This window comes from Salmo salar, chromosome ssa27, assembly GCF_905237065.1.
Source record: "Salmo salar chromosome ssa27, Ssal_v3.1, whole genome shotgun sequence".
NCBI lineage: Eukaryota > Metazoa > Chordata > Actinopteri > Salmoniformes > Salmonidae > Salmo > Salmo salar.
The window spans coordinates 8,072,501-8,091,855 of record NC_059468.1 but is presented as its reverse complement, the minus strand read 5'-3'; the positions used below and the strand labels follow the sequence as shown (position 1 = coordinate 8,091,855).

Here is a 19,355-nt window from a genome sequence, read left to right as displayed (position 1 = left end):
AAAAAATACCCAATTTTCAAACTTGAGTAAAAGTAAAGATACCTTAATAGAAAATGACTCAAGTGCATGTCACCCAGTAAAAAACTACTTGAGTGAAAGTCTAAAAGTATTTGGTTTTAAGTATACTTAAGAATATTTTTGCAATTACATTTACTTTTGATACTTAAGTATCATAAGTATAAATAATTTCAAATGTCTTATATTAAGCAAACCAGACGGCATCATTTTCTTGTTTTTTGAATTTACAGATAGCCAGGGGCATGCTCCAACACTCAGACATAATTTACAAATGATGCATGTGTTCAGTGAGTCCGCCAGATCAGAGGCAGTAGGGATGACCAGGGATGTTCTGTTGACAAGTGTGTGAATTGGACCATTTTCCCATCCTGCTAAGCATTCAAAATGTAACAAGTACTTTTGGGTGTCAGGGAAAATGTATGGAGTAAAAAGTACATAATTTTCTTTAGGAATGTAGTGAAGTAAAAGTTGTCAAAAATATTAAAAGTAAAATACAGATACCCTAAAATATGACTTAAGTACAAGTATTTTTACTTAAGTACTTTACACAACTGGTAACCAACAGATGCGTATCTGTATACCCAGTCATGTGAAATCCATAGATTATAGCCTAATTTATTTATTTTGACTGATTTCCTTTATATGAACTGTAACTCAGTAAAAAAAAAAAAATTGTTGTTTATTTTTGTTCAGTATATTTTATAATTTCTTGAAAAAAGGTTTTTAATGAAAAAGATACATTAAAAAGCGTAAACTCCAGTTGTTTTGTCATTCACATATGTTGTAGCTTAGACCCTGCTTTACAGAATCGGAGGTTTTAGGGTTGTGCCATCTGTTGAGTGTGGTACAGTGTGGGTGTCATTTCAATCATAGAAATATAATTAATAGAATGGACATATCCCGTCAGACCACGGCAATTTATCTTGTACACCACACATTTTAATTTAATTGAAATTGTAACTTTTAATTACTACCATAAAGATGTGGTACAGTGTGGGTGTCATTTCAATCATAGAAATATAATTAATAGAATGGACATATCCCAAATTATGGGATAACAAGACTGAATCCAAAACATTACACTGTTGATTTTATGTGCGTTTTACATTTACTGTACTCTTAGCTACATTTGTTGATAACAAAATCTGAAAATACGCTGGATACATTCAGTAACATGATAACAATATTCTTGAAAATGTGGAGTTGGTGCAACATAAGACATGACAAGGGTTTGAGTGAGAGGTCTAACGGGTGTTTCCAAGTGGTCACACACCTCTCCAAAGTCTGCACAGTTCCTAAGTAATTTCAAAGCACTTTTATGACTCAAAGAAGAGTTCAACTATAAGGTGCTTTTTTTGTTAGCTCTCCTAGCTGTGCCGTTGATGAACTAGAGCAAGCACACTCAGCTCTGCGTCCTCACTTTTGTCGTTTACACAATCCAAAAAACGGTCCATTTACAAATCGCAATCTGGGTCAGGTGGGCATAATTTGAACATTTAAATTATAGATTATTTTACAGTGTTAGGCTTTCTTTCACAAGCCAATAAAGAGAAACAGGTTGTAATTATTGTGCGCATAGAATGGAGAGATGAGTGCATTCAGGTGCGTGGTCCTCTGCAAATGTTCTTCACAATACAACAAACATGCTCGTTATGCTCAGGACAACCCAGGGTATAACGCCATGTCATAATCTAACCACATGAAACATAGTGATCATGAACGTTGACAGAGTATATTACATGGGTTTTATGATATGGAAATGTGAACTGCACAAACACACGGGTGTTTGGCTTGCTTGTATGACATCAAAGCGGTATTTGTTATAATCCTCAACGTCTCATCATTCAAAATACATAGTGTCCTCGTAATTTGCAGCATTTCCCTCACTCAGACAACAAAATATTTGCTACAGTTGCCTAATTAGCGGGAGGGATCGGGGCAACTTCTTCCTGTACGCGGTGCTCAAGTTCAGAACGGCTGTCAGTCAAACCCATACAGAGCTGTGAAGTGGAGACCCGGAGCTCTGACGTCATGTCTCATGGTATTGTGGGGTATTACATTACATTACATTTAAGTCATTTAGCAGACGCTCTTATCCAGAGCGACTTACAAAATGGTGCATTCACCTTATGATATCCAGTGGAAGAACCACTTTACAATAGTGCATCTAAATCTTTTAAGGGGGGGGTTAGAAGGATTACTTTATCCTATCCTAGGTATTCCTTAAAGAGGTGGGGTTTCAGGTGTCTCCGGAAGGTGGTGATTGACTCCGCTGTCCTGGCGTCGTGAGGGAGCTTGTTCCACCATTGGGGTGCCAGAGCAGCGAACAGTTTTGACTGGGCTGAGCGGGAACTGTGCTTCCTCAGAGGTAGGGGGGCCAGCAGGCCAGTGGTGGATGAACGCAGTGCCCTTGTTTGGGTGTAGGGCCTGATCAGAGCCTGAAGGTATGGAGGTGCCGTTCCCTTCACAGCTCCGTAGGCAATCACCATGGTCTTGTAGCGGATGCGAGCTTCAACTGGAAGCCAGTGGAGAGAGCGGAGGAGCGGGGTGACGTGAGAGAACTTGGGAAGGTTGAACACCAGAGGGGCTGCGGCGTTCTGGATGAGTTGTAGGGGTTTAATGGCACAGGCAGGGAGCCCAGCCAACAGCGAGTTGCAGTAATCCAGACGGGAGATGACAAGTGCCTGGATTAGGACCTGCGCCGCTTCCTGTGTGAGGCAGGGTCGTACTCTGCGAATGTTGTAGAGCATGAACCTACAGGATCGGGTCACCGCCTTGATGTTAGTGGAGAACGACAGGGTGTTGTCCAGGATCACGCCAAGGTTCTTAGCACTCTGGGAGGAGGACACAAGGGAGTTGTCAACCGTGATGGCGAGATCATGGAAGGGGCAGTCCTACCCCGGGAGGAAGAGCAGCTCCGTCTTGCCGAGGTTCAGCTTGAGCTGGTGATCCGTCATCCACACTGATATGTCTGACAGACATGCAGAGATGCGATTCGCCGCCTGGTTATCAGAAGGGGGAAAGTAGAAGATTAATTGTGTGTCGTCTGCATAGCAATGATAGGAGAGACCATGTGAGGATATGACAGAGCCAAGTGACTTGGTGTATAGCGAGAATAGGAGAGGGCCTAGAACAGAGCCCTGGGGGACACCAGTGGTGAGAGCGCATGGTGCGGAGACAGATTCTCGCCACGCCACCTGGTAGGAGCGACCTGTCAGGTAGGACGCAATCCAAGCGTGGGCCGCGCCGGAGATGCCCAACTCGGAGAGGGTGGAGAGGAGGATCTGATGGTTCACAGTATCAAAGGCAGCAGATAGGTCTAGAAGGATGAGAGCAGAGGAGAGAGAGTTAGCTTTAGCAGTGCAGAGAGCCTCCGTGACACAGAGAAGAGCAGTCTCAGTTGAATGCCCAGTCTTGAAACCTGACTGATTAGGATCAAGAAGGTCATTCTGAGAGAGATAGCAGGAGAGCTGGCCAAGGACGGCACGTTCAAGAGTTTTGGAGAGAAAAGAAAGAAGGGATACTGGTATGTAGTTGTTGACATCGGAGGGATCGAGTGTAGGTTTTTTCAGAAGGGGTGCAACTCTCGCTCTCTTGAAGACGGAAGGGACGTAGCCAGCGGTCAAGGATGAGTTGATGAGCGAGGTGAGGAAGGGGAGAAGGTCTCCGGAAATGGTCTGGAGAAGAGAGGAGGGGATAGGGTCAAGTGGGCAGGTTGTTGGGCGGCCGGCCGTCACAAGACGCGAGATTTCATCTGGAGAGAGAGGGGAGAAAGAGGTCAAAGCACAGGGTAGGGCAGTGTGAGCAGGACCAGCGGTGTCGTTTGACTTAGCAAACGAGGATCGGATATCGTCAACCTTCTTTTCAAAATGGTTGACGAAGTCATCCGCAGAGAGGGAGGGGGGGGGAGGGGGAGGAGGATTCAGGAGGGAGGAGAAGGTAGCAAAGAGCTTCCTAGGGTTAGAGGCAGATGCTTGGAATTTAGAGTGGTAGAAAGTGGCTTTAGCAGCAGAGACAGAAGAGGAGAATGTAGAGAGGAGTGAGTGAAAGGATGCCAGGTCCGCAGGGAGGCGAGTTTTCCTCCATTTCCGCTCGGCTGCCCGGAGCCTTGTTCTGTGAGCTTGTAGTGAGTCGTCGAGCCACGGAGCAGGAGGGGAGGACCGAGCCGGCCTGGAGGATAGGGGACAGAGAAAATCAAAGGATGCAGAAAGGGAGGAGAGGGGGGTTGAGGAGGCAGAATCAGGAGATAGGTTTGAGCAGAGGGAAGAGATGATAGGATGGAAGAGGAGAGAGTAGCGGGAGAGAGAGCGCGAAGGTTGGGACGGCGCAATACCATCCGAGTAGGGGCAGAGTGAGAAGTGTTGGATGAGAGCAAGAGGGAAAAGGATACAAGGTAGTGGTCGGAGATTTGGAGGGGAGTTGCAATGAGATTAGTGGAAGAACAGCATCTAGTAAAGATGAGGTCAAGCGTATTGCCTTGTATGGGTATGCAAAGTAGGTCAACTTTGAGCACATTTACGTTGTGGCATTCAGGTCCAAACAGTAACTATCTGAGCACTTCTACAATGGGCAAATATATATTGACGGTTTCGTTCAAATCAAAGGGGGTGCTGTCAAAAAGTGATTGAATTCAAATGGATTTACCCAATACAGTAGTGTATACATTATAACACACTATTTCAGCTTTGTTCATAGAGTACTCAGTACTCATGACTTGCAAGAGAAGGCTAACTGATTCTGAAACAAACTTTTAAATCTCTTTCCCCAGGTTGATCCGAGTCGTTACGGCGACCCCTTCATTTTCACCACAATCCGTTCCCTCTGCGCCTGGCTCGCAGAAGAGACTTCCTGTTTTAAGGAGGAAGTGGCCGCCCTCTTGCCCTTCCTGATGGGCTACACTAGAAGCCATCTGCAGAGAGAGTCAGGACCAGGCTCTTTCCAATTGGATGTCAGAGATGTCTGTACATGACTGCTCACAGGGAGGGGCTTGGACTGGCAAAGATACTCCTAAGCAGTGTTGCCAACTTAGCGACTTTGTCGCTATATTTAGCGAGTATTCAGACCCCTCTAGCGACACATTTTCAAAAAATTGACTAGCGACAAATCTTGTGACTTTTTATGGTGTTATTGGAGACTTTGAGACTGACGTGAAAGCACGCACGCCCCACCCCCGTCCCAAAGCACTCACAGGTGGCCAAGTCCTCGCGCAGCAGTCCCTCCCAGCTGCAGTCAGAGCAGGAGATGTTCACCCCTCTGCGTCCAGACTGCAAATGAATCGCGCATGCGGGAATCCGCCGCTGGCTGATCCCGTCCTGGCTTACATTCAGGGCGGGATGTAAATGTAAAATGTTCTTTGTCTAAAATAAATCATTGCATTTGACTCACACAGCCTCAGTCACTTACTCACCTTGTCCACTGTGTGTGTGCCACTCTGTGACATAAGCTAAACATCTAGCTGGCTAGCTCATCAGGTCTCAGTCTAAACTGTACACTCAAAAATACAGAAAGGAGTGGGAATCAAACCCTGAATTCAAAAGCTGGTTGAAGCCGTTTATTGGAGATGATACACGGGCATACTGCCTGTATTGTAAGGCTGATTTCTACGCCAGACTTAGTGATGTAAAAAAAACACATGACAACTCAAAAACATACTCAAAAGGCAAAGCCTGATAACAGTTCCACCCAAAGCAAGCTGCAATTTATGGTTAAAAAAAATTACTCTGCATTAATGCCAATGCCACCATGGCATTAGCTATCGCTGAACACTGTTCCATGCTGGCATGTGATCACATTGGAGAAGCATGTAGAGCTGCTTTCTCAGACTCCACTGCTGCTACCCACTTCAAAATGCACAGGACAAAGTGCACAGACATGATTAATGGTGTTCTAGCACCATACTTTCTGAAAAAGTTGGTCGCAGATGTGGGTGACCAGCGTTTCAGCCTCCTCCTCGATGAGTCCACGGATGTAAGTGTTTCTAAGTACCTGGGGGTTGTGATAAGGTACTTTAGTGACACCAAGCAGACAATTGTATCAACATTTCTGGGGCTTATTGAGGTGGAGGGAGGAGATGCCAAATCTATAGCCCGTTCTGTTATGGCTTTCCTCGAGAAGTGTTGTCTTAAAAAAGAGAAACTCCTGGGGATAGAGACCGACAATGCCTCTGTTATGATGGGGATTAACAATGGGGTCCATAAAGTGCTGAAGGAGGAGTATGGCCTCAAATATCTGGTTCTTATTCGCTGTGAGCACCACTCTCTGCAGCTTGCTGTAAGTCATGCTTACAATGACACCATTGGAGTACTTGGTACGAGAGACTTATAACTGGTTTTCAGTGTCTCCAAAGCGCAGGGAGGCCTACAAGGACATATATGAGACCATCAACTGTGGAGAGAAACCTTTACAGATAACCAAGGTGGGTGCCACATGTTGGCTCTCCATTGAACCCGCGGTTTCACGCATTTTGGACCAGTGGGAGGAGCTTAGGCTGCATTTCACAGTCACCAAGTCCAGTGAACACTGCTACATGGCTGAGGTTTTATACTCCATGCACAGTGATCCTCAAAAACATATTGTATCTGACTTTTTTGACGTCAGTGCTGGGTGAGGTACAGTTGGCCATCAAGGCTTTTGAGGGAGAGCAAGTAGATCCTCTTAAGCTACTTGACAGCTTGGTTAGCCTGATCAAGTCTGTGAGGAGCAGGGTGCTGAATCCACTGGCAAATGTTGATGTACTCAAAGGGCCAATAGATGGATACATCAGTCCCAAACCGTACCTTGGTTACCTTTTTGAGTCAAAGGCAGCTGAGCTCCACCTTGCGCCTGAGGATGAAAACAATGTCCGAAAGCGGTGTGTAGCCTTCACCATCTCCCTCACTAATGAGTTGAGGGTGAGACTGCTGGACGACATCGAAGCATTGCAGTACATGTCAGTTTTCAATGTGGAGGAAACTCTAAAGCACAATAAGAGCCCTGGAGAAATAGAAAAAAAAGCCAAGCTCCTCGGCTACTCCCCTGCAGAGATAGACAAGATTGTCCAGCAATGGCGTGCCATCCATCTTAGTAAATGGAATGAGACAAAAAACACACTGGGCTTCTGGAGTGAGATTTGGAAGTTCAGGGATGCAGCTGATATCAACTTGCCATGGCTGCTGTGTCTGTGTTGTCCTTGCCACACTCAAATGCTGAAGTCCAGAGAGTATTCAGCCAGATGAGTTTGGTAAAAAGCAAACTTAGAAATCAGATGTCCTTGTAGACCCTTAACTCCATCCTGTACATTCGATATGGACTGAAGCTGTCTGGTGAGGCTTGCTATGAGCACCAGCTGCCTGATAATGTTTTGCAGCTTTTTGCCACATCAGCTGCTTACTCATTTAAGTCAGCTCCCTCAGTTGCTGAACCTGCCATAGAGAGCCTTGACCAAAATGACGATGACCCACTCTTTCTGTGAGCCAGCACAGCCTGTGTGTGTGTGGAGGGGGGTCGGGGGGAAAAAAAAGGTTTTACCTGAATAAGTTTCTCACATTGCCATTGACAGTTTTTTCTATTGTCTCTTTTTGGTCCATTTAGATTGTTAATGTAGATTGTATACAAAAAAATGTCAAAAATGTTATGGTTAAAAATGTTCATGTTTTACTGTGACTTGTTGTAGGCTCCTAAGTGGACCATAAGGTTAAAAACCAAACCAAATTAAGAACACTAAACTAAAAAACTAAAAAATAGAATAAAAAATAAAATAAAAAACTAAGTAACTCCACCAGAGTGTCTCTTTTGGGTCACTTTTGCCGGTCCCAAGCCCGGATAAAGGAGGAGGGTTGGAATTGTGACATAAAAAAAAACAAGAATCGACAGAAGAAAGTTCATTTGTAGTTCTAAACATATCTAGGGTGGTTTTTTTACTCACTTTTTGTCTCTCCCACGACGTTATTCCTCTCTCCTACAGCGTCCATCACAATTACATGCACGTGGCCAATTATGCAAATTAGGTGATGCCGTCATTTAGCGACTTTTAGGACAGCCAATAGCTACTTTCCTTACTGAGGAGTTGGCAACACTGCTCCTAACGTAGGTTGACTGAACACAAAGGAAGGGGACTCTGATTCCTAAAATTGCTCCTGATAACTCCATGCTGGGTTTAGTGAACGCTGTCCTGACAGTCCCAAGCTGTGTGTATTGATCAGGAGTTGACTGCATTTAGGAAACAGGATCTTATGGCACAGCCTCCCTCCATCTCTCTTTTTTCCTGTCTAGGTATCTCGTCACTGCTCTATGCCACCTCTCTACAGAGGACGCCCCAAGGAAGGTGTTAATCAACCTGTACACCCTGGCCCTCCTCGTGAACTTCCTAACCCAGGAATGGGGCGACCTGCGGGGGAAAGGAAGGCAGCGTTAGCCCGGGAACCACAGTATGGAGCCAGTCTGCTTGGCCCTGCTCAACTTTGCTGTCGTGGAGCCGTAGTGAGTCAGGAACAAAATAAACACAACACACAGCTGTCCTTGTAGAGACCCAAATGCGCACGTATATATTGTATATCGTATAAGTGTGCATTTTGTAGAGACAGATGCACACACATATACGTGAAACAAACACGTATAGCATAGTTTCATTGACAGACATGGAGTGATACTGGTGACTAGGTGGGATGGATTTGTACACACCAAAAGTGGGGTCGTTTTGTGTTGTTGACTAAGAAAGATTATGAAAATGTATCTCGCCCTCTGTCAGTAGTAAATCGTTCACTAACTGCAAGTTCACATTAGGTAGCAAAAGATTACTATTTAAATTGTGTGACAGAATCTGTAGTGTGTGTTATTTATGCACAATCTTGTTGTCTCTCAGGAAGGACCCTTGTTGCGGAAGCCTTGAGTCACTATTGAGTGAAGCACTTCCTGTTCTCCTGCACAAACCCCGCCTCTTGATCCTGGCGGCCAGTCTTTGTACTCTAGGGCTCATGATTGCCAGGCTTAAACCGGCTCCTAAAGGTGAGTTACGTGGCTTTGTTTTTAGATGAATGAATAGGCAAATTTGTCTTTCTGTTTTTTTTTGCATTCGTATAAATGTATGCCAAATACATTCCCTTGAACTTCATTGAAGCCTGTCTTCATATTTCTTCTACCATTTTCCAGCTCTGGTTGAAGCAGGCCAGAGGCGGTTCTTCTCCTCAGCCCTGTGGTTCCTCCGTGGTGCCCTGGACTCCAGCTCAGGCCTGGGCCCAGTTCGGGTGAGCCCTGCCCTGAGAGGAGTGGTGGGAGGAGGCAGGGGAGCTGTGGAGGCATGGGCAAGGGCAATCTGAGGAAATCCCCTACCACAAACTGATGCACTTGTGTAATTAATGGTCATGAAGATGAGGGCCAGGAGTTTTTCCTGAGCAGACCGCATATCCTGACCTGGAAAAACTCCTGGCCCTTCAGCATCTAGAGACTAAGACAAAATGGCAGAATATATCAGTGTGTTCAGTAACGGGTTGTATTTGCATTGTCATGCGCTTCCTGATAAACATTTGTTGTTTGTTAGATGGTATGACTGTATATAAGCAGTCTGTTACATGTATGAAAGTAAGTGAAGCATAAAATAAATAGTTATTTTGATAAATATTTCAACTTAAATGTTGATTTTCAACAGAGACATGATAGTATGTGCACATTCAAAGCTGTCCTGCTTACTACTGAAATTAAAAACACTTGCATAACACCTATGTTCTTCCTGTTTTCTGAAACGAGTGATGCGATTTATGAACTATCTTTACACTACTATGCTAATGTAATTGGTATAGTAACTATACTGAACAAAAATATAAAGGCAACATGCAACAATGTGAAAGATTTTACTGAGTTACAGTTCATATAAAGAAATCAGACATTTCAAATAAATTCATTAGGCCCTAACCTATGGATTTCACATGACTGGGCAGGGGTGCAGCCTTGGGAGGGCATAGGTCTACCCACATGGGAGCCAGCCAATGAGAATGAGTTTTTCCTCACAAGGTCTCTATTACAGACAGAAATACTCCTCAGCATGTGGTCTGCAGTTGTGAGGCCAGTTGGACGTACTGACAAATTCTCTAAACGGTGGAGGTGGCTTATGGTAGAGAAATGAACATACAATTTTCTGGCAACAGCTCTGGTTGTCAGGGATTTCTTCGTCGTTTGACGATATGGCGAAATCATCGTTGGAAAATGAAGACCAATATGCAGCAGAGTTGAGATAGTTCATTTTGAACGTTTAATAAACTCAAAGATGAACATACAAAAATAACAAAACGAACTCACGATATACTGACAGTCCTGTTAGGCTCACAGACGCTAAACACGAAACAATCTCCCACAATTACACAGACAAACACACCCAACTGATATAGGACTTCCAATCAAAGGCAAGACCACACAGCTGCCTTCAATTGGAAGTCCACCCCAATTAACCAAACATAGACATACAACCAACTAGATCAACATAGAAATACGTAAACAAGGAACAGTGCTCAAAAACCCCGGAATACTTAAATCAAATGCCCTTTTTGAAAAAACACCACCCCGAACCACATAAACCAAATACCCTCTGCCACGTCCTGACCAAACTATAATAACAATTAACCCTTATACTGGCCAGGACGTGACACTGGTGGACATTCTTGCAGTCAACATGCTAATTGCACGCTCCCTCAAAACTCTGTAGCATTGTGTGGTAAAGATACCTTAATAGAAAATGATTCAAGTGAAAGTCACCCAGTAAAATACTACTTGAGTAAAAGTCTAAAAGTATTTGGTTTTAAATATACTTAACTATTAAAAGTCAATGGAATTGCTAAAATGTACATAAGTATCAAAAGTAAAAGTATTAACCATTTCAAATTCCTTATTTTAAGCAAACTAGGTGGATTGCTAGGGGCACACTCCAACACTCAGACATAATTTACAAATTAAGCATTTGTGTTTAGTGAGTCCGCCAGATCAGAGGCAGAAGGGATGACCAGGGGTTTTCTCTTGATAAGTGTTTGAATTGGAGCATTTTCCTGTCAAAATGCAACAAGTCCTTTTGGGTGTCAGGGAAAATCTATGGAGTACATTATTTTCTTTAGGAATGCAGTGAAGTAAAAGTAAAAGTCGGCAATAATATACATAGTAAAGTAAAGTACAGATACCCCCCAAAATACTTAAGTAGTACTTTAAAGTATTTTTATGTAAGTGCTTTACACAAGTGCACAATTTGAGATAAATAAGCCTTTTATGTGCATGGAACATTTCTGGGATCTTTTATTTCAGCTCATGAAACATATGACCAACAATTTACATGGATATTTGTATTATATTATATTTTTGTTCACTATACAGTACCAATCAAAAGTCAAGGGTTTTTCTTTGTTTTCACTATTTTCTACATTGTAGAATAATATTGAGGACATCAAAACTATGAAATAACACATGGAATCATGTAGTAACCAAAAAAATGTTAAACAAATCTAAATATATTTGAAATTCTTCAAAGTAGCCACCCTTTGCCTTGATGACAGCTTTGCACACTTGGCATTCTCTCAACCAGCTTCATGAGGTAGTCACCTGGAATGCATTTCAATTAACAGGTTTGCCTTGTTAAAAGTTAATTTGTGGAATCTCTTTCCTTCTTAATGCGTTTGAACCAATCAGTAGTGTTGTGACAAGGTAGGGGTGGCATACAGAAGACCAAGTCCATATTATGGTAAGAACAGCTCAAATAAGCGAAAAGAAACAACAGTCCATCATTACTTAAAGACATGAAGGTCAGTCAATCCAGAAAATGTTAAGAACTTTGAAAGTTTCTTCAAGTGCAGTTGCAAAAACTTCAAGAGCTATGATGAAACTAGCTCTCATGAGGACCGCCACAGGAAAGGAAGACCCAGAGTTACCTCTGCCGCAGAGGATAAGTTCATTAGAGTTACCAGCCTCAGAAATTGCAGCCCAAATAAATGCTTCACAGAGTTCAAGTAAGAGACACATCTCAACATCAACTGTTCAGAGGAAAATGCGTGAATCAGGCCTTCATGGTCAAATTGCTGCAAAGAAACCACTACTAAAGGACACCAATAATAAGAAGAGACTTACTTGGGCCAAGAAACACGAGCAATGGACATTAGACCGGTGGATACCTGTCCTTTGGTCTGATGAGTCCAAATTTGAGATATTTGGTTCCAACCGCCGTGTCTTTGTGAGACGCAGAGTAGGTGAATGGATGATCTCTGTATGTGTGGTTCCCACTGTGAATCATGGAGGAGGATGTGTGATGGTGTGGGGGTGCTTTGCTGGTGACACTGTGATTTATTTAGAATTCAAGGCACACTTAACCAGCATGGCTGCCACAGCATTCTGCAGTGATACGCCATCCCATCTGGTTTGCGATTTAGTGGCATTATCATTTGTTTTTCAACAGAACAATGACCCAACACACCTCCAGGCTGAGTAAGGGCTATTTGACCAAGAAGGAGAGTGATGGAGTGCTGCATCAGATGACCTGGCCTCCACAATCACCCGACCTCAACTCAATTGAGATGGTTTGGGATGAGTTGGAGTGCAGAGTGAAGGAAAAGCAGCCAACAAAGTGCTCAGCATATGTGGGAACTCCTTCAAGACTGCTGGAAAAGCATTCCAGGTGAAGCTGGTTGAGAGAATGCCAAGAATGTGCAAAGCTGTCATCAAGGCAAAGGGGTGGGCTACTTTGAAGAATATCAAATATCAAATATATTTTGATTTGTTTAACACTTTTTTGGTTACAACATGATTCCTTTTGTGTTATTTCATAGTGTTTCTACAATGTAGAAAATAGTAAAAAAAAATAAGAAAAACCCTGGAATGAGTAGCTGTGTCCAAACTTTTGACTGGTACTGTTTATGGTACTGTCGTTAAGGTAAACAAATATCTTTCCATGTCTCCATGCATGTTGCTTTTTCTACCACTAGATGGCATTCTGACCGCAGTGTGGCACTTCGGGTCATGGCAAATCCCAGAATTATGTATGGGTTACTTATTGAAGTTATTTTGACACTGATATATCAGTGTAACAATTGTTTTTTTGGCAGATGAGATTCACAATCCATAAAACTGAAATTATTTAGTTTTGACTTATTTTCTCCGAAATGTCAAGTTACCGTTGGCCTTTAGATTTTAACGCTGAATTTAACTTTCTTAATTTCTTTCTTACAAAAAGAGAACGTCACTGCATGACGATGATGTTTAATTTCCGATAAATGTAATTGATCAAAAAAATCTGCAGGGTCTCCAAATACCGGACAAAAGTGTTCAAATGATACAGTAGCAAGAAAGACACCAGTTGCCTGAAGTTGAGTGTGCATTTCTAATAATTCCTTTTGAATTGATATATCTATGAAAACACTTAATTAGAATAATTATTTGCCTGTAATTAATTCAAATCTGGTCACTATACAGTCATGCCTAATGGCATAATTGCACATTTCCGTACAACTTCATGGATTCGACTTGGTAAATCTGATTGTGTTATTATCATCTATACACGTTTCCTTTTGGCAGGAAACTCTCACCTTCTCTCAGACCCAATTTAGCAGCCCTATTGACTCCCCTCACCTCCCTCACCTCCCGCCCTTACACCCCTCCCCAAACTTCCGTATTTTGTCTCTGTGACTCATACAAAACTAGTGCTTCGCTACTCCAACTAACTCACTCTTCAGTCTACCTTCAGCTCGTCTCTATCCATCCTCCTGGTACCCGCTATAACCTCCCGCTCAAGCCTAACTCCAATCTCTGCAACCCGGCCGCCCTTCACAACAACGTCATCATGCTTTGGAAATCGCGAACGAAGACTGAGCCCTACTGTCTTCAGGTAACATTATTTGGCTATGCTTGAAGTTTATGGTAAACGAATTTGGAAAATAGTTTTCTCTCATGCTTTTACTGGTAGGGCTGCTTGTTATGAATATAATTTTTTTTAAATACTATGTGTAAAGTGGCAAGAACTAGTGTTCATTGATGCTATAATGAGTTTGAGGACCGATTTAGCAAATGGTAAGTTTTCCAATTTGGGTGTATGAAATGCTATAAATAACATTCACTCATTGTAGAAGACAGCACTCTTAAATTATTCAAAATTATGTAAATATATTTCAAAAACACTTTAAAAGTTGTTCTGAATTGTCTGTATCGTCTAACAACAAGTTGAACAAGATGGATAGCGTGCGTAATGGTTTGATTACGAGGCAGTTACAAAAAGAAGGCTGGATATAGATTCATAGCCTAGCAAGTAGGATATTTGATGCAGATTGCGTGCCAAAAATGATTTTAGGTTGTCTGGGGACAAGACCTCTCATTTGGCGTTTAAAACAGGAGGCAAATAATATGGGGGATGTTTGGCAAGTTGAATAACTACGTTTAACAGACGTCTAATCTAAAAAGAAAGGAAAGGTAGGTAAAATTATCAAACCAACATACATGTGGGAGAATGAATGAATGTCTGAATGAATATCTCTTTAAGAGAACTGGACCCCCCACCCCTCCCTTCATTCTGTTGAGCGCGTTCAGAAACCTATAAGTAGCGTGCGCATGGGGAGAATTTAGGACACTTTCTGACAGCGTGTTGCAGAAGCATCCTTAAACCGCACGTGCTTGAGGGTTGACCCGTTGAGACATTTCTAAAAGCAAGAAGGGGGAAAAAAGAAAGCTTGAGCTACTTCCTGCATGGATCTTGTAGACAGATGAAAGTAGCTTGGATTATAACTATTTGGTGACGTAGCTAAGACATTGACGACATCCATATCCTAGACTGTGAATTGTGGTAACCAGAAGAGATGTTAGTCCACACATATTCGGCTATGGTGAGTCCCTGTACATTCAATACTACGCGCTAGTCTGCAGCCCAGATTAGGTCCTGTATTGGTCTTGTCATCTTCAATTTCTACAACTTTGTCTTGACTTGAGTGGGCACAGATACTTGACGTTAAGTTCGCACTAGCGGCGCCGCTATTGTCATTGTCAGCTGTCTGGATAGATCGGCTGTATGCGGCATGTCAGATGGAGGGAGAATCAGACCGCATCAAAGTGTCCGTAGAAATATTAATTTAAAGAGGGCCAACTAAACGGGGATGACACTTTGAGATGGTAGATAATAATCATGTTGAAAAGTCCCATTGCGTTTTGCTGTGGTGAGCATAATGAAAGTTGAAACTGCTAAACATCTGAAGGGTACAAGGCATACAGATGGTAGCCTGTATTAGTGTAGTTGCTATCAGTTATATGTTGACATTTATAATCGTATACATATTTTAAATGACCTTTTGCTTTTGCTTTTAAATCCCCCCTTTGTTCGTTTCTAAAAATGGACATTGTTCCAACAACAAAATTGATCCGAGTGACCCAGCTGTAGAAAAATCGATTTTTTTTTTAAACCAGGAAGTGCATGCATATGGAGAGGAATGTAGGGTACATGACAATTGGAGAATATTGCAAAGTGACTGCATTGATAATGGTATGTTATTACACTATTACATGATGACTCCCAAATTCATTCAGACAAAATGGCTAAAGAAGTTATGTTTAGGTTATATCGCTGTATATTTAACTTGAAAATATTTGCAATATTGTGTAAATATTTCATAGGCTCTTGTAGTCATAAATGTGTGCACATATTTTATCATATTGAGTGTTGTATTTCCTGGGGCAACATAATGCTGTAGCGCATTAGATACCTGTCCTTTGTTCTGTTGGGGTTCTCAGTGGCAATGACCTTTTTGACACTGACAGGCAGCGATGCCAGGGGCACCTGCCGCCTGTCTGCATGCAAATCAAACCCTCCGTTTGAGTTATTTGGACATTTTAGAATTAAATTGTTGAATATGAGGCTACACTTGTATTGTTTTGTGGTCAATATGTTAGACTAAGTTTTGTCCAGTTTTATAGAGGCTATCGAACTGATTTCAATTGTATTTCTAAGGTCCTTTTCTTTTTGTGTTATATTTCAATTTCGTTGCAGTTCAGTTAATCACCTGACACAATAATAACGAATTATAATGTGCTTATGATCAAGTTTAAGATACTATTTATAGTTTTGCAAAGATTATTTGAATCGAAAAAATAAATAAACTTGAATTATAGGCCTGACATTCGGTGCATTTAATCGACGCATTTGCATGTAATATAAAAAAAATTGTGGATTTACAAGCCTAACCAACTTTTTAATTTACGCACAGGACCGCGCCGACGGACTGACCGGCTCCTCGCCGAGTGGGCGACTGTCGCAACTCTCCTCGCTGAACCAGGCAGCTTACTCCTCGGCTCCCCCGCTCTGCCACACACCGGCCTCTGACTTCCAACCTCCGTACTTCCCCCCTCCATACCCACAGTCTTCGCTCTCATACTCCCAGAGCCAGGACTCTGCATACTCTCACTTATCGGACCCCTACAACTCCATCAACTCCATACATCAGCATCAGCAAGCGGCATGGCACTCGCAGAGATCGCGGTCGGACGAGGCGGGGCTATTGTCACAGTCACACCGGGCTTTAAGCCTCGACCCCCGTCGGGAGTACCCCGGTGTACCCCGGCTTCTCCACGGACTCGGGGAGGGTGCCGCAGCTCTAGGAGACGGTCCTCTTGGAATGCATATTGGACATCACGGACTGGAGGACATGCAGGTGGGTTTATTTGTGCGTGGACCTTTTTATTATTCCTTCTCTCATTCACAAACACTATATTGGTCGTGCGTAAAAGTCACCTTCCAGCGCATAGCCTAACCCATGCACCCATTATGTAGATAATTGCTGCATTAGTTTACTTTTTTTTAAATGGAATAATCTATAACAACTATTCTAATAATTGTGTGTATGGCAAGGATTCTTTCTGTCACTTTTCTTTTGTTACTGTGAGAGTCATTTTCTTTTGGTGCGTATTTTACGCAATCGTTTTTTTTTTCTTCCAAAGGACCCACCCTACCAAAATACCTAATTGTAAATGCAATTCATATTGTAAAACATTGCATATTTACCAACATTTGGACTAATAGTTGTCTCGAAGTGGTCTGCTGTCAAATTGAAATGACCTTGCTCTTCGCCCTGATCTTATTATGAGAGTATACGCACCGTTTTAACACTCTAACACTTTATTTTAACACTTTATACGCACAGTTTTAACACTTTAACACTATATTTAGAGACATCTTTTCCTTGTAAATAGACTAGAAACGTGATGATTGCGTTTGATGGATACATGTTGGGCTGATCATGTTAAACGGAATTGGTCCACTAATTGCAGGGCCTTGCTTGTCTCGTTAGCTTCAAAATTATATTAGTTAAACCGAATCCCCAAAGTGTTGTTAAGGTAAATATAACGAGCAGAGATCAAACAATTACATCTGATAGCAACTAACAATTACATTATTAGACCTTGAATACATATAGTGTGATATGTTTAACTATATTAGCCTACACTGTGGACGCAATTCTCAAATAGATGATTTGGACAAGGCATTTCTTTCAGGTAAATTGAAATAGACATGGATATCGGAAATATCAACAAAACAATATCAACAAATGAATAGGCTGATGTATACAATTGTCTTACATATATACCTACTTTATTTCTCATTTCAATAGCCTATTGACAATGTATTAATTGCAGCGAAAACAATAACACAATTTATGTTAATCTCCTGAAGAAAAAAAAAAACAGAAATAGCCTAGAAATACATAATAGTAATAATATTAAATATAATATTAAGAATGTTGTAATTCTTTCCGAACTAAATAGTTGTATTGTTATTTGTTTGTCCAAATTCAAGGCTGACTTAAGCCTATGGGCTATCCACAAACGCATGAAGCAAGCCAACGTTTCGTTGATGGCTTTAGCCGACATCCATTGAAGTCATAGGGAGAAGTGTTCAACATATTATGGTATGCATTTTCAATTTAGCAAGAAGAATAGTTTAAACGTTGCTATGGATTTATTGAGTAGTCAACCACACACAAGCAGCTGCAGATTCAGACGCATTTGTTCAAAGCATCCTGCATCCCTCACAGAATATTCGGCGCAACAAATTGATTCCCGTGGTCATTAATACAAAGAAACACTTACTCAGGCGCCAGGCACGGAGTCATCCAGGGCATGTTTGTGTTAAACGCCCTCTTTTGACAGACCCTTTATTTGATTAATGCGTTCAATTCGCACGTTTGAGCCCCTTATAAAACCCGACACGAATAGCATCTCGCTCTGCAGAAGAATGTTTACCTCTCATGACACATGTAGAATATCAGTAAAAGTACATTAAACAACTAATATCATAGAAAGACCCCAGAAATGGCAAACACATCAAATTTGATCATGTTGACATATTTGTTGAATTTGTTATAGGGGATTATTTTGTTTACTTTATTTTGGAGTTTTGATATATATATATAAAAAAGTAATGGCAGGCCCCTGATGTCTGAGTGTATTAGTATAAACAAGCTACTTTTTCTTTGTTTCTTTGCTGAATAGACAAGTAGGCAGCCTAATCCGCTCATATAAAAATATGTAGGCTGAAGATAGATCATTATATAAAGATTTAGAGTGACTTGAAAATTGGTTTCCAAGATGACATGTTTCACAATTTCCGATGCGCATTGAATTCACATTGATAAGGAGTGCGATTGCAGGATTTAGCTCACGATTAGCCTCATTGTAATTCAAGTGAAAAACATACTTGGGCTATGTTATTTTTTTTTTCATTTACAACTTAACATATCAAAAATACACACAGCATAAAATGTGCAAAAGACATATAGACTTGCCAAAGTGATTCATTCTCATGCCAATAGCCCTCTCTTAAGACCCCTCCCTCAACTCACAAACACAAAATATGTCAGTTCTATGTCCAGGTTTTCATAGAGTAAAGACAATATTAAGCAGGGCCAACTTTTGTCTTATTTTTTGTTCTCTGACCACACAACATTGTACATTTGCACTGACAGTTTCAACAAATAGTGCAATTAACTGCTTTTTCTTCCTCACCTACAGGGTGTGGACCACAACTCCACCCTGTTCATAGAGCTCACATACACTGAATATGTATTCACTTGGCCTTCGATAAAAGCGTCTGCTAAGTGGAATATACCGTATTGTTGGCCCTACGATAACCACCTCAACATAGAATTAACGCCGGCTTCTCAATAAACTGCACTAACGAAGCGCGAGACTGTAGCAAAAATGCCGATCAACTGTTATAATTTTCATACACTGTGATAAGAGCTAAATTATAGATTGCACTTGGCCCCAGACTGGTTTAAGATTGGCTGGTGAGGGTAGTGAATAAATAATCCTTAACTGGCCACTGTATCTACCCAACACAGGGAATGGAGGAGGGATCAGCC

At 41.8% G+C, this 19,355-nt stretch overlaps 1 protein-coding gene across 4 annotated transcripts in view; it reads left to right on the top strand.

Moving 5' to 3' along the window:
- Positions 1 to 13,657: 13,657 nt before the first annotated feature.
- Positions 13,658 to 19,355, top strand: part of LOC106588479 (transcription factor AP-2-epsilon) — an 11,098-nt gene continuing 5,400 nt past the window's right edge. Inside the window, exons 1-3 of one of the 4 annotated variants that reach the window (XM_014177565.2) lie at positions 13,658 to 13,843; positions 16,203 to 16,646; positions 19,335 to 19,355. The exon at positions 19,335 to 19,355 is cut by the window's right edge and continues 34 nt beyond it. In XM_014177565.2, the coding sequence (XP_014033040.1) occupies positions 13,799 to 13,843; positions 16,203 to 16,646; positions 19,335 to 19,355 (510 nt within the window). In that variant the 5' untranslated portion in view covers positions 13,658 to 13,798. Of the gene's footprint in view, positions 13,844 to 14,572; positions 14,832 to 16,202; positions 16,659 to 19,334 lie in introns of those variants that run through there. The other 3 variants (XM_014177564.2, XM_014177567.2, XM_014177566.2) reach the window with 3 other exon arrangements.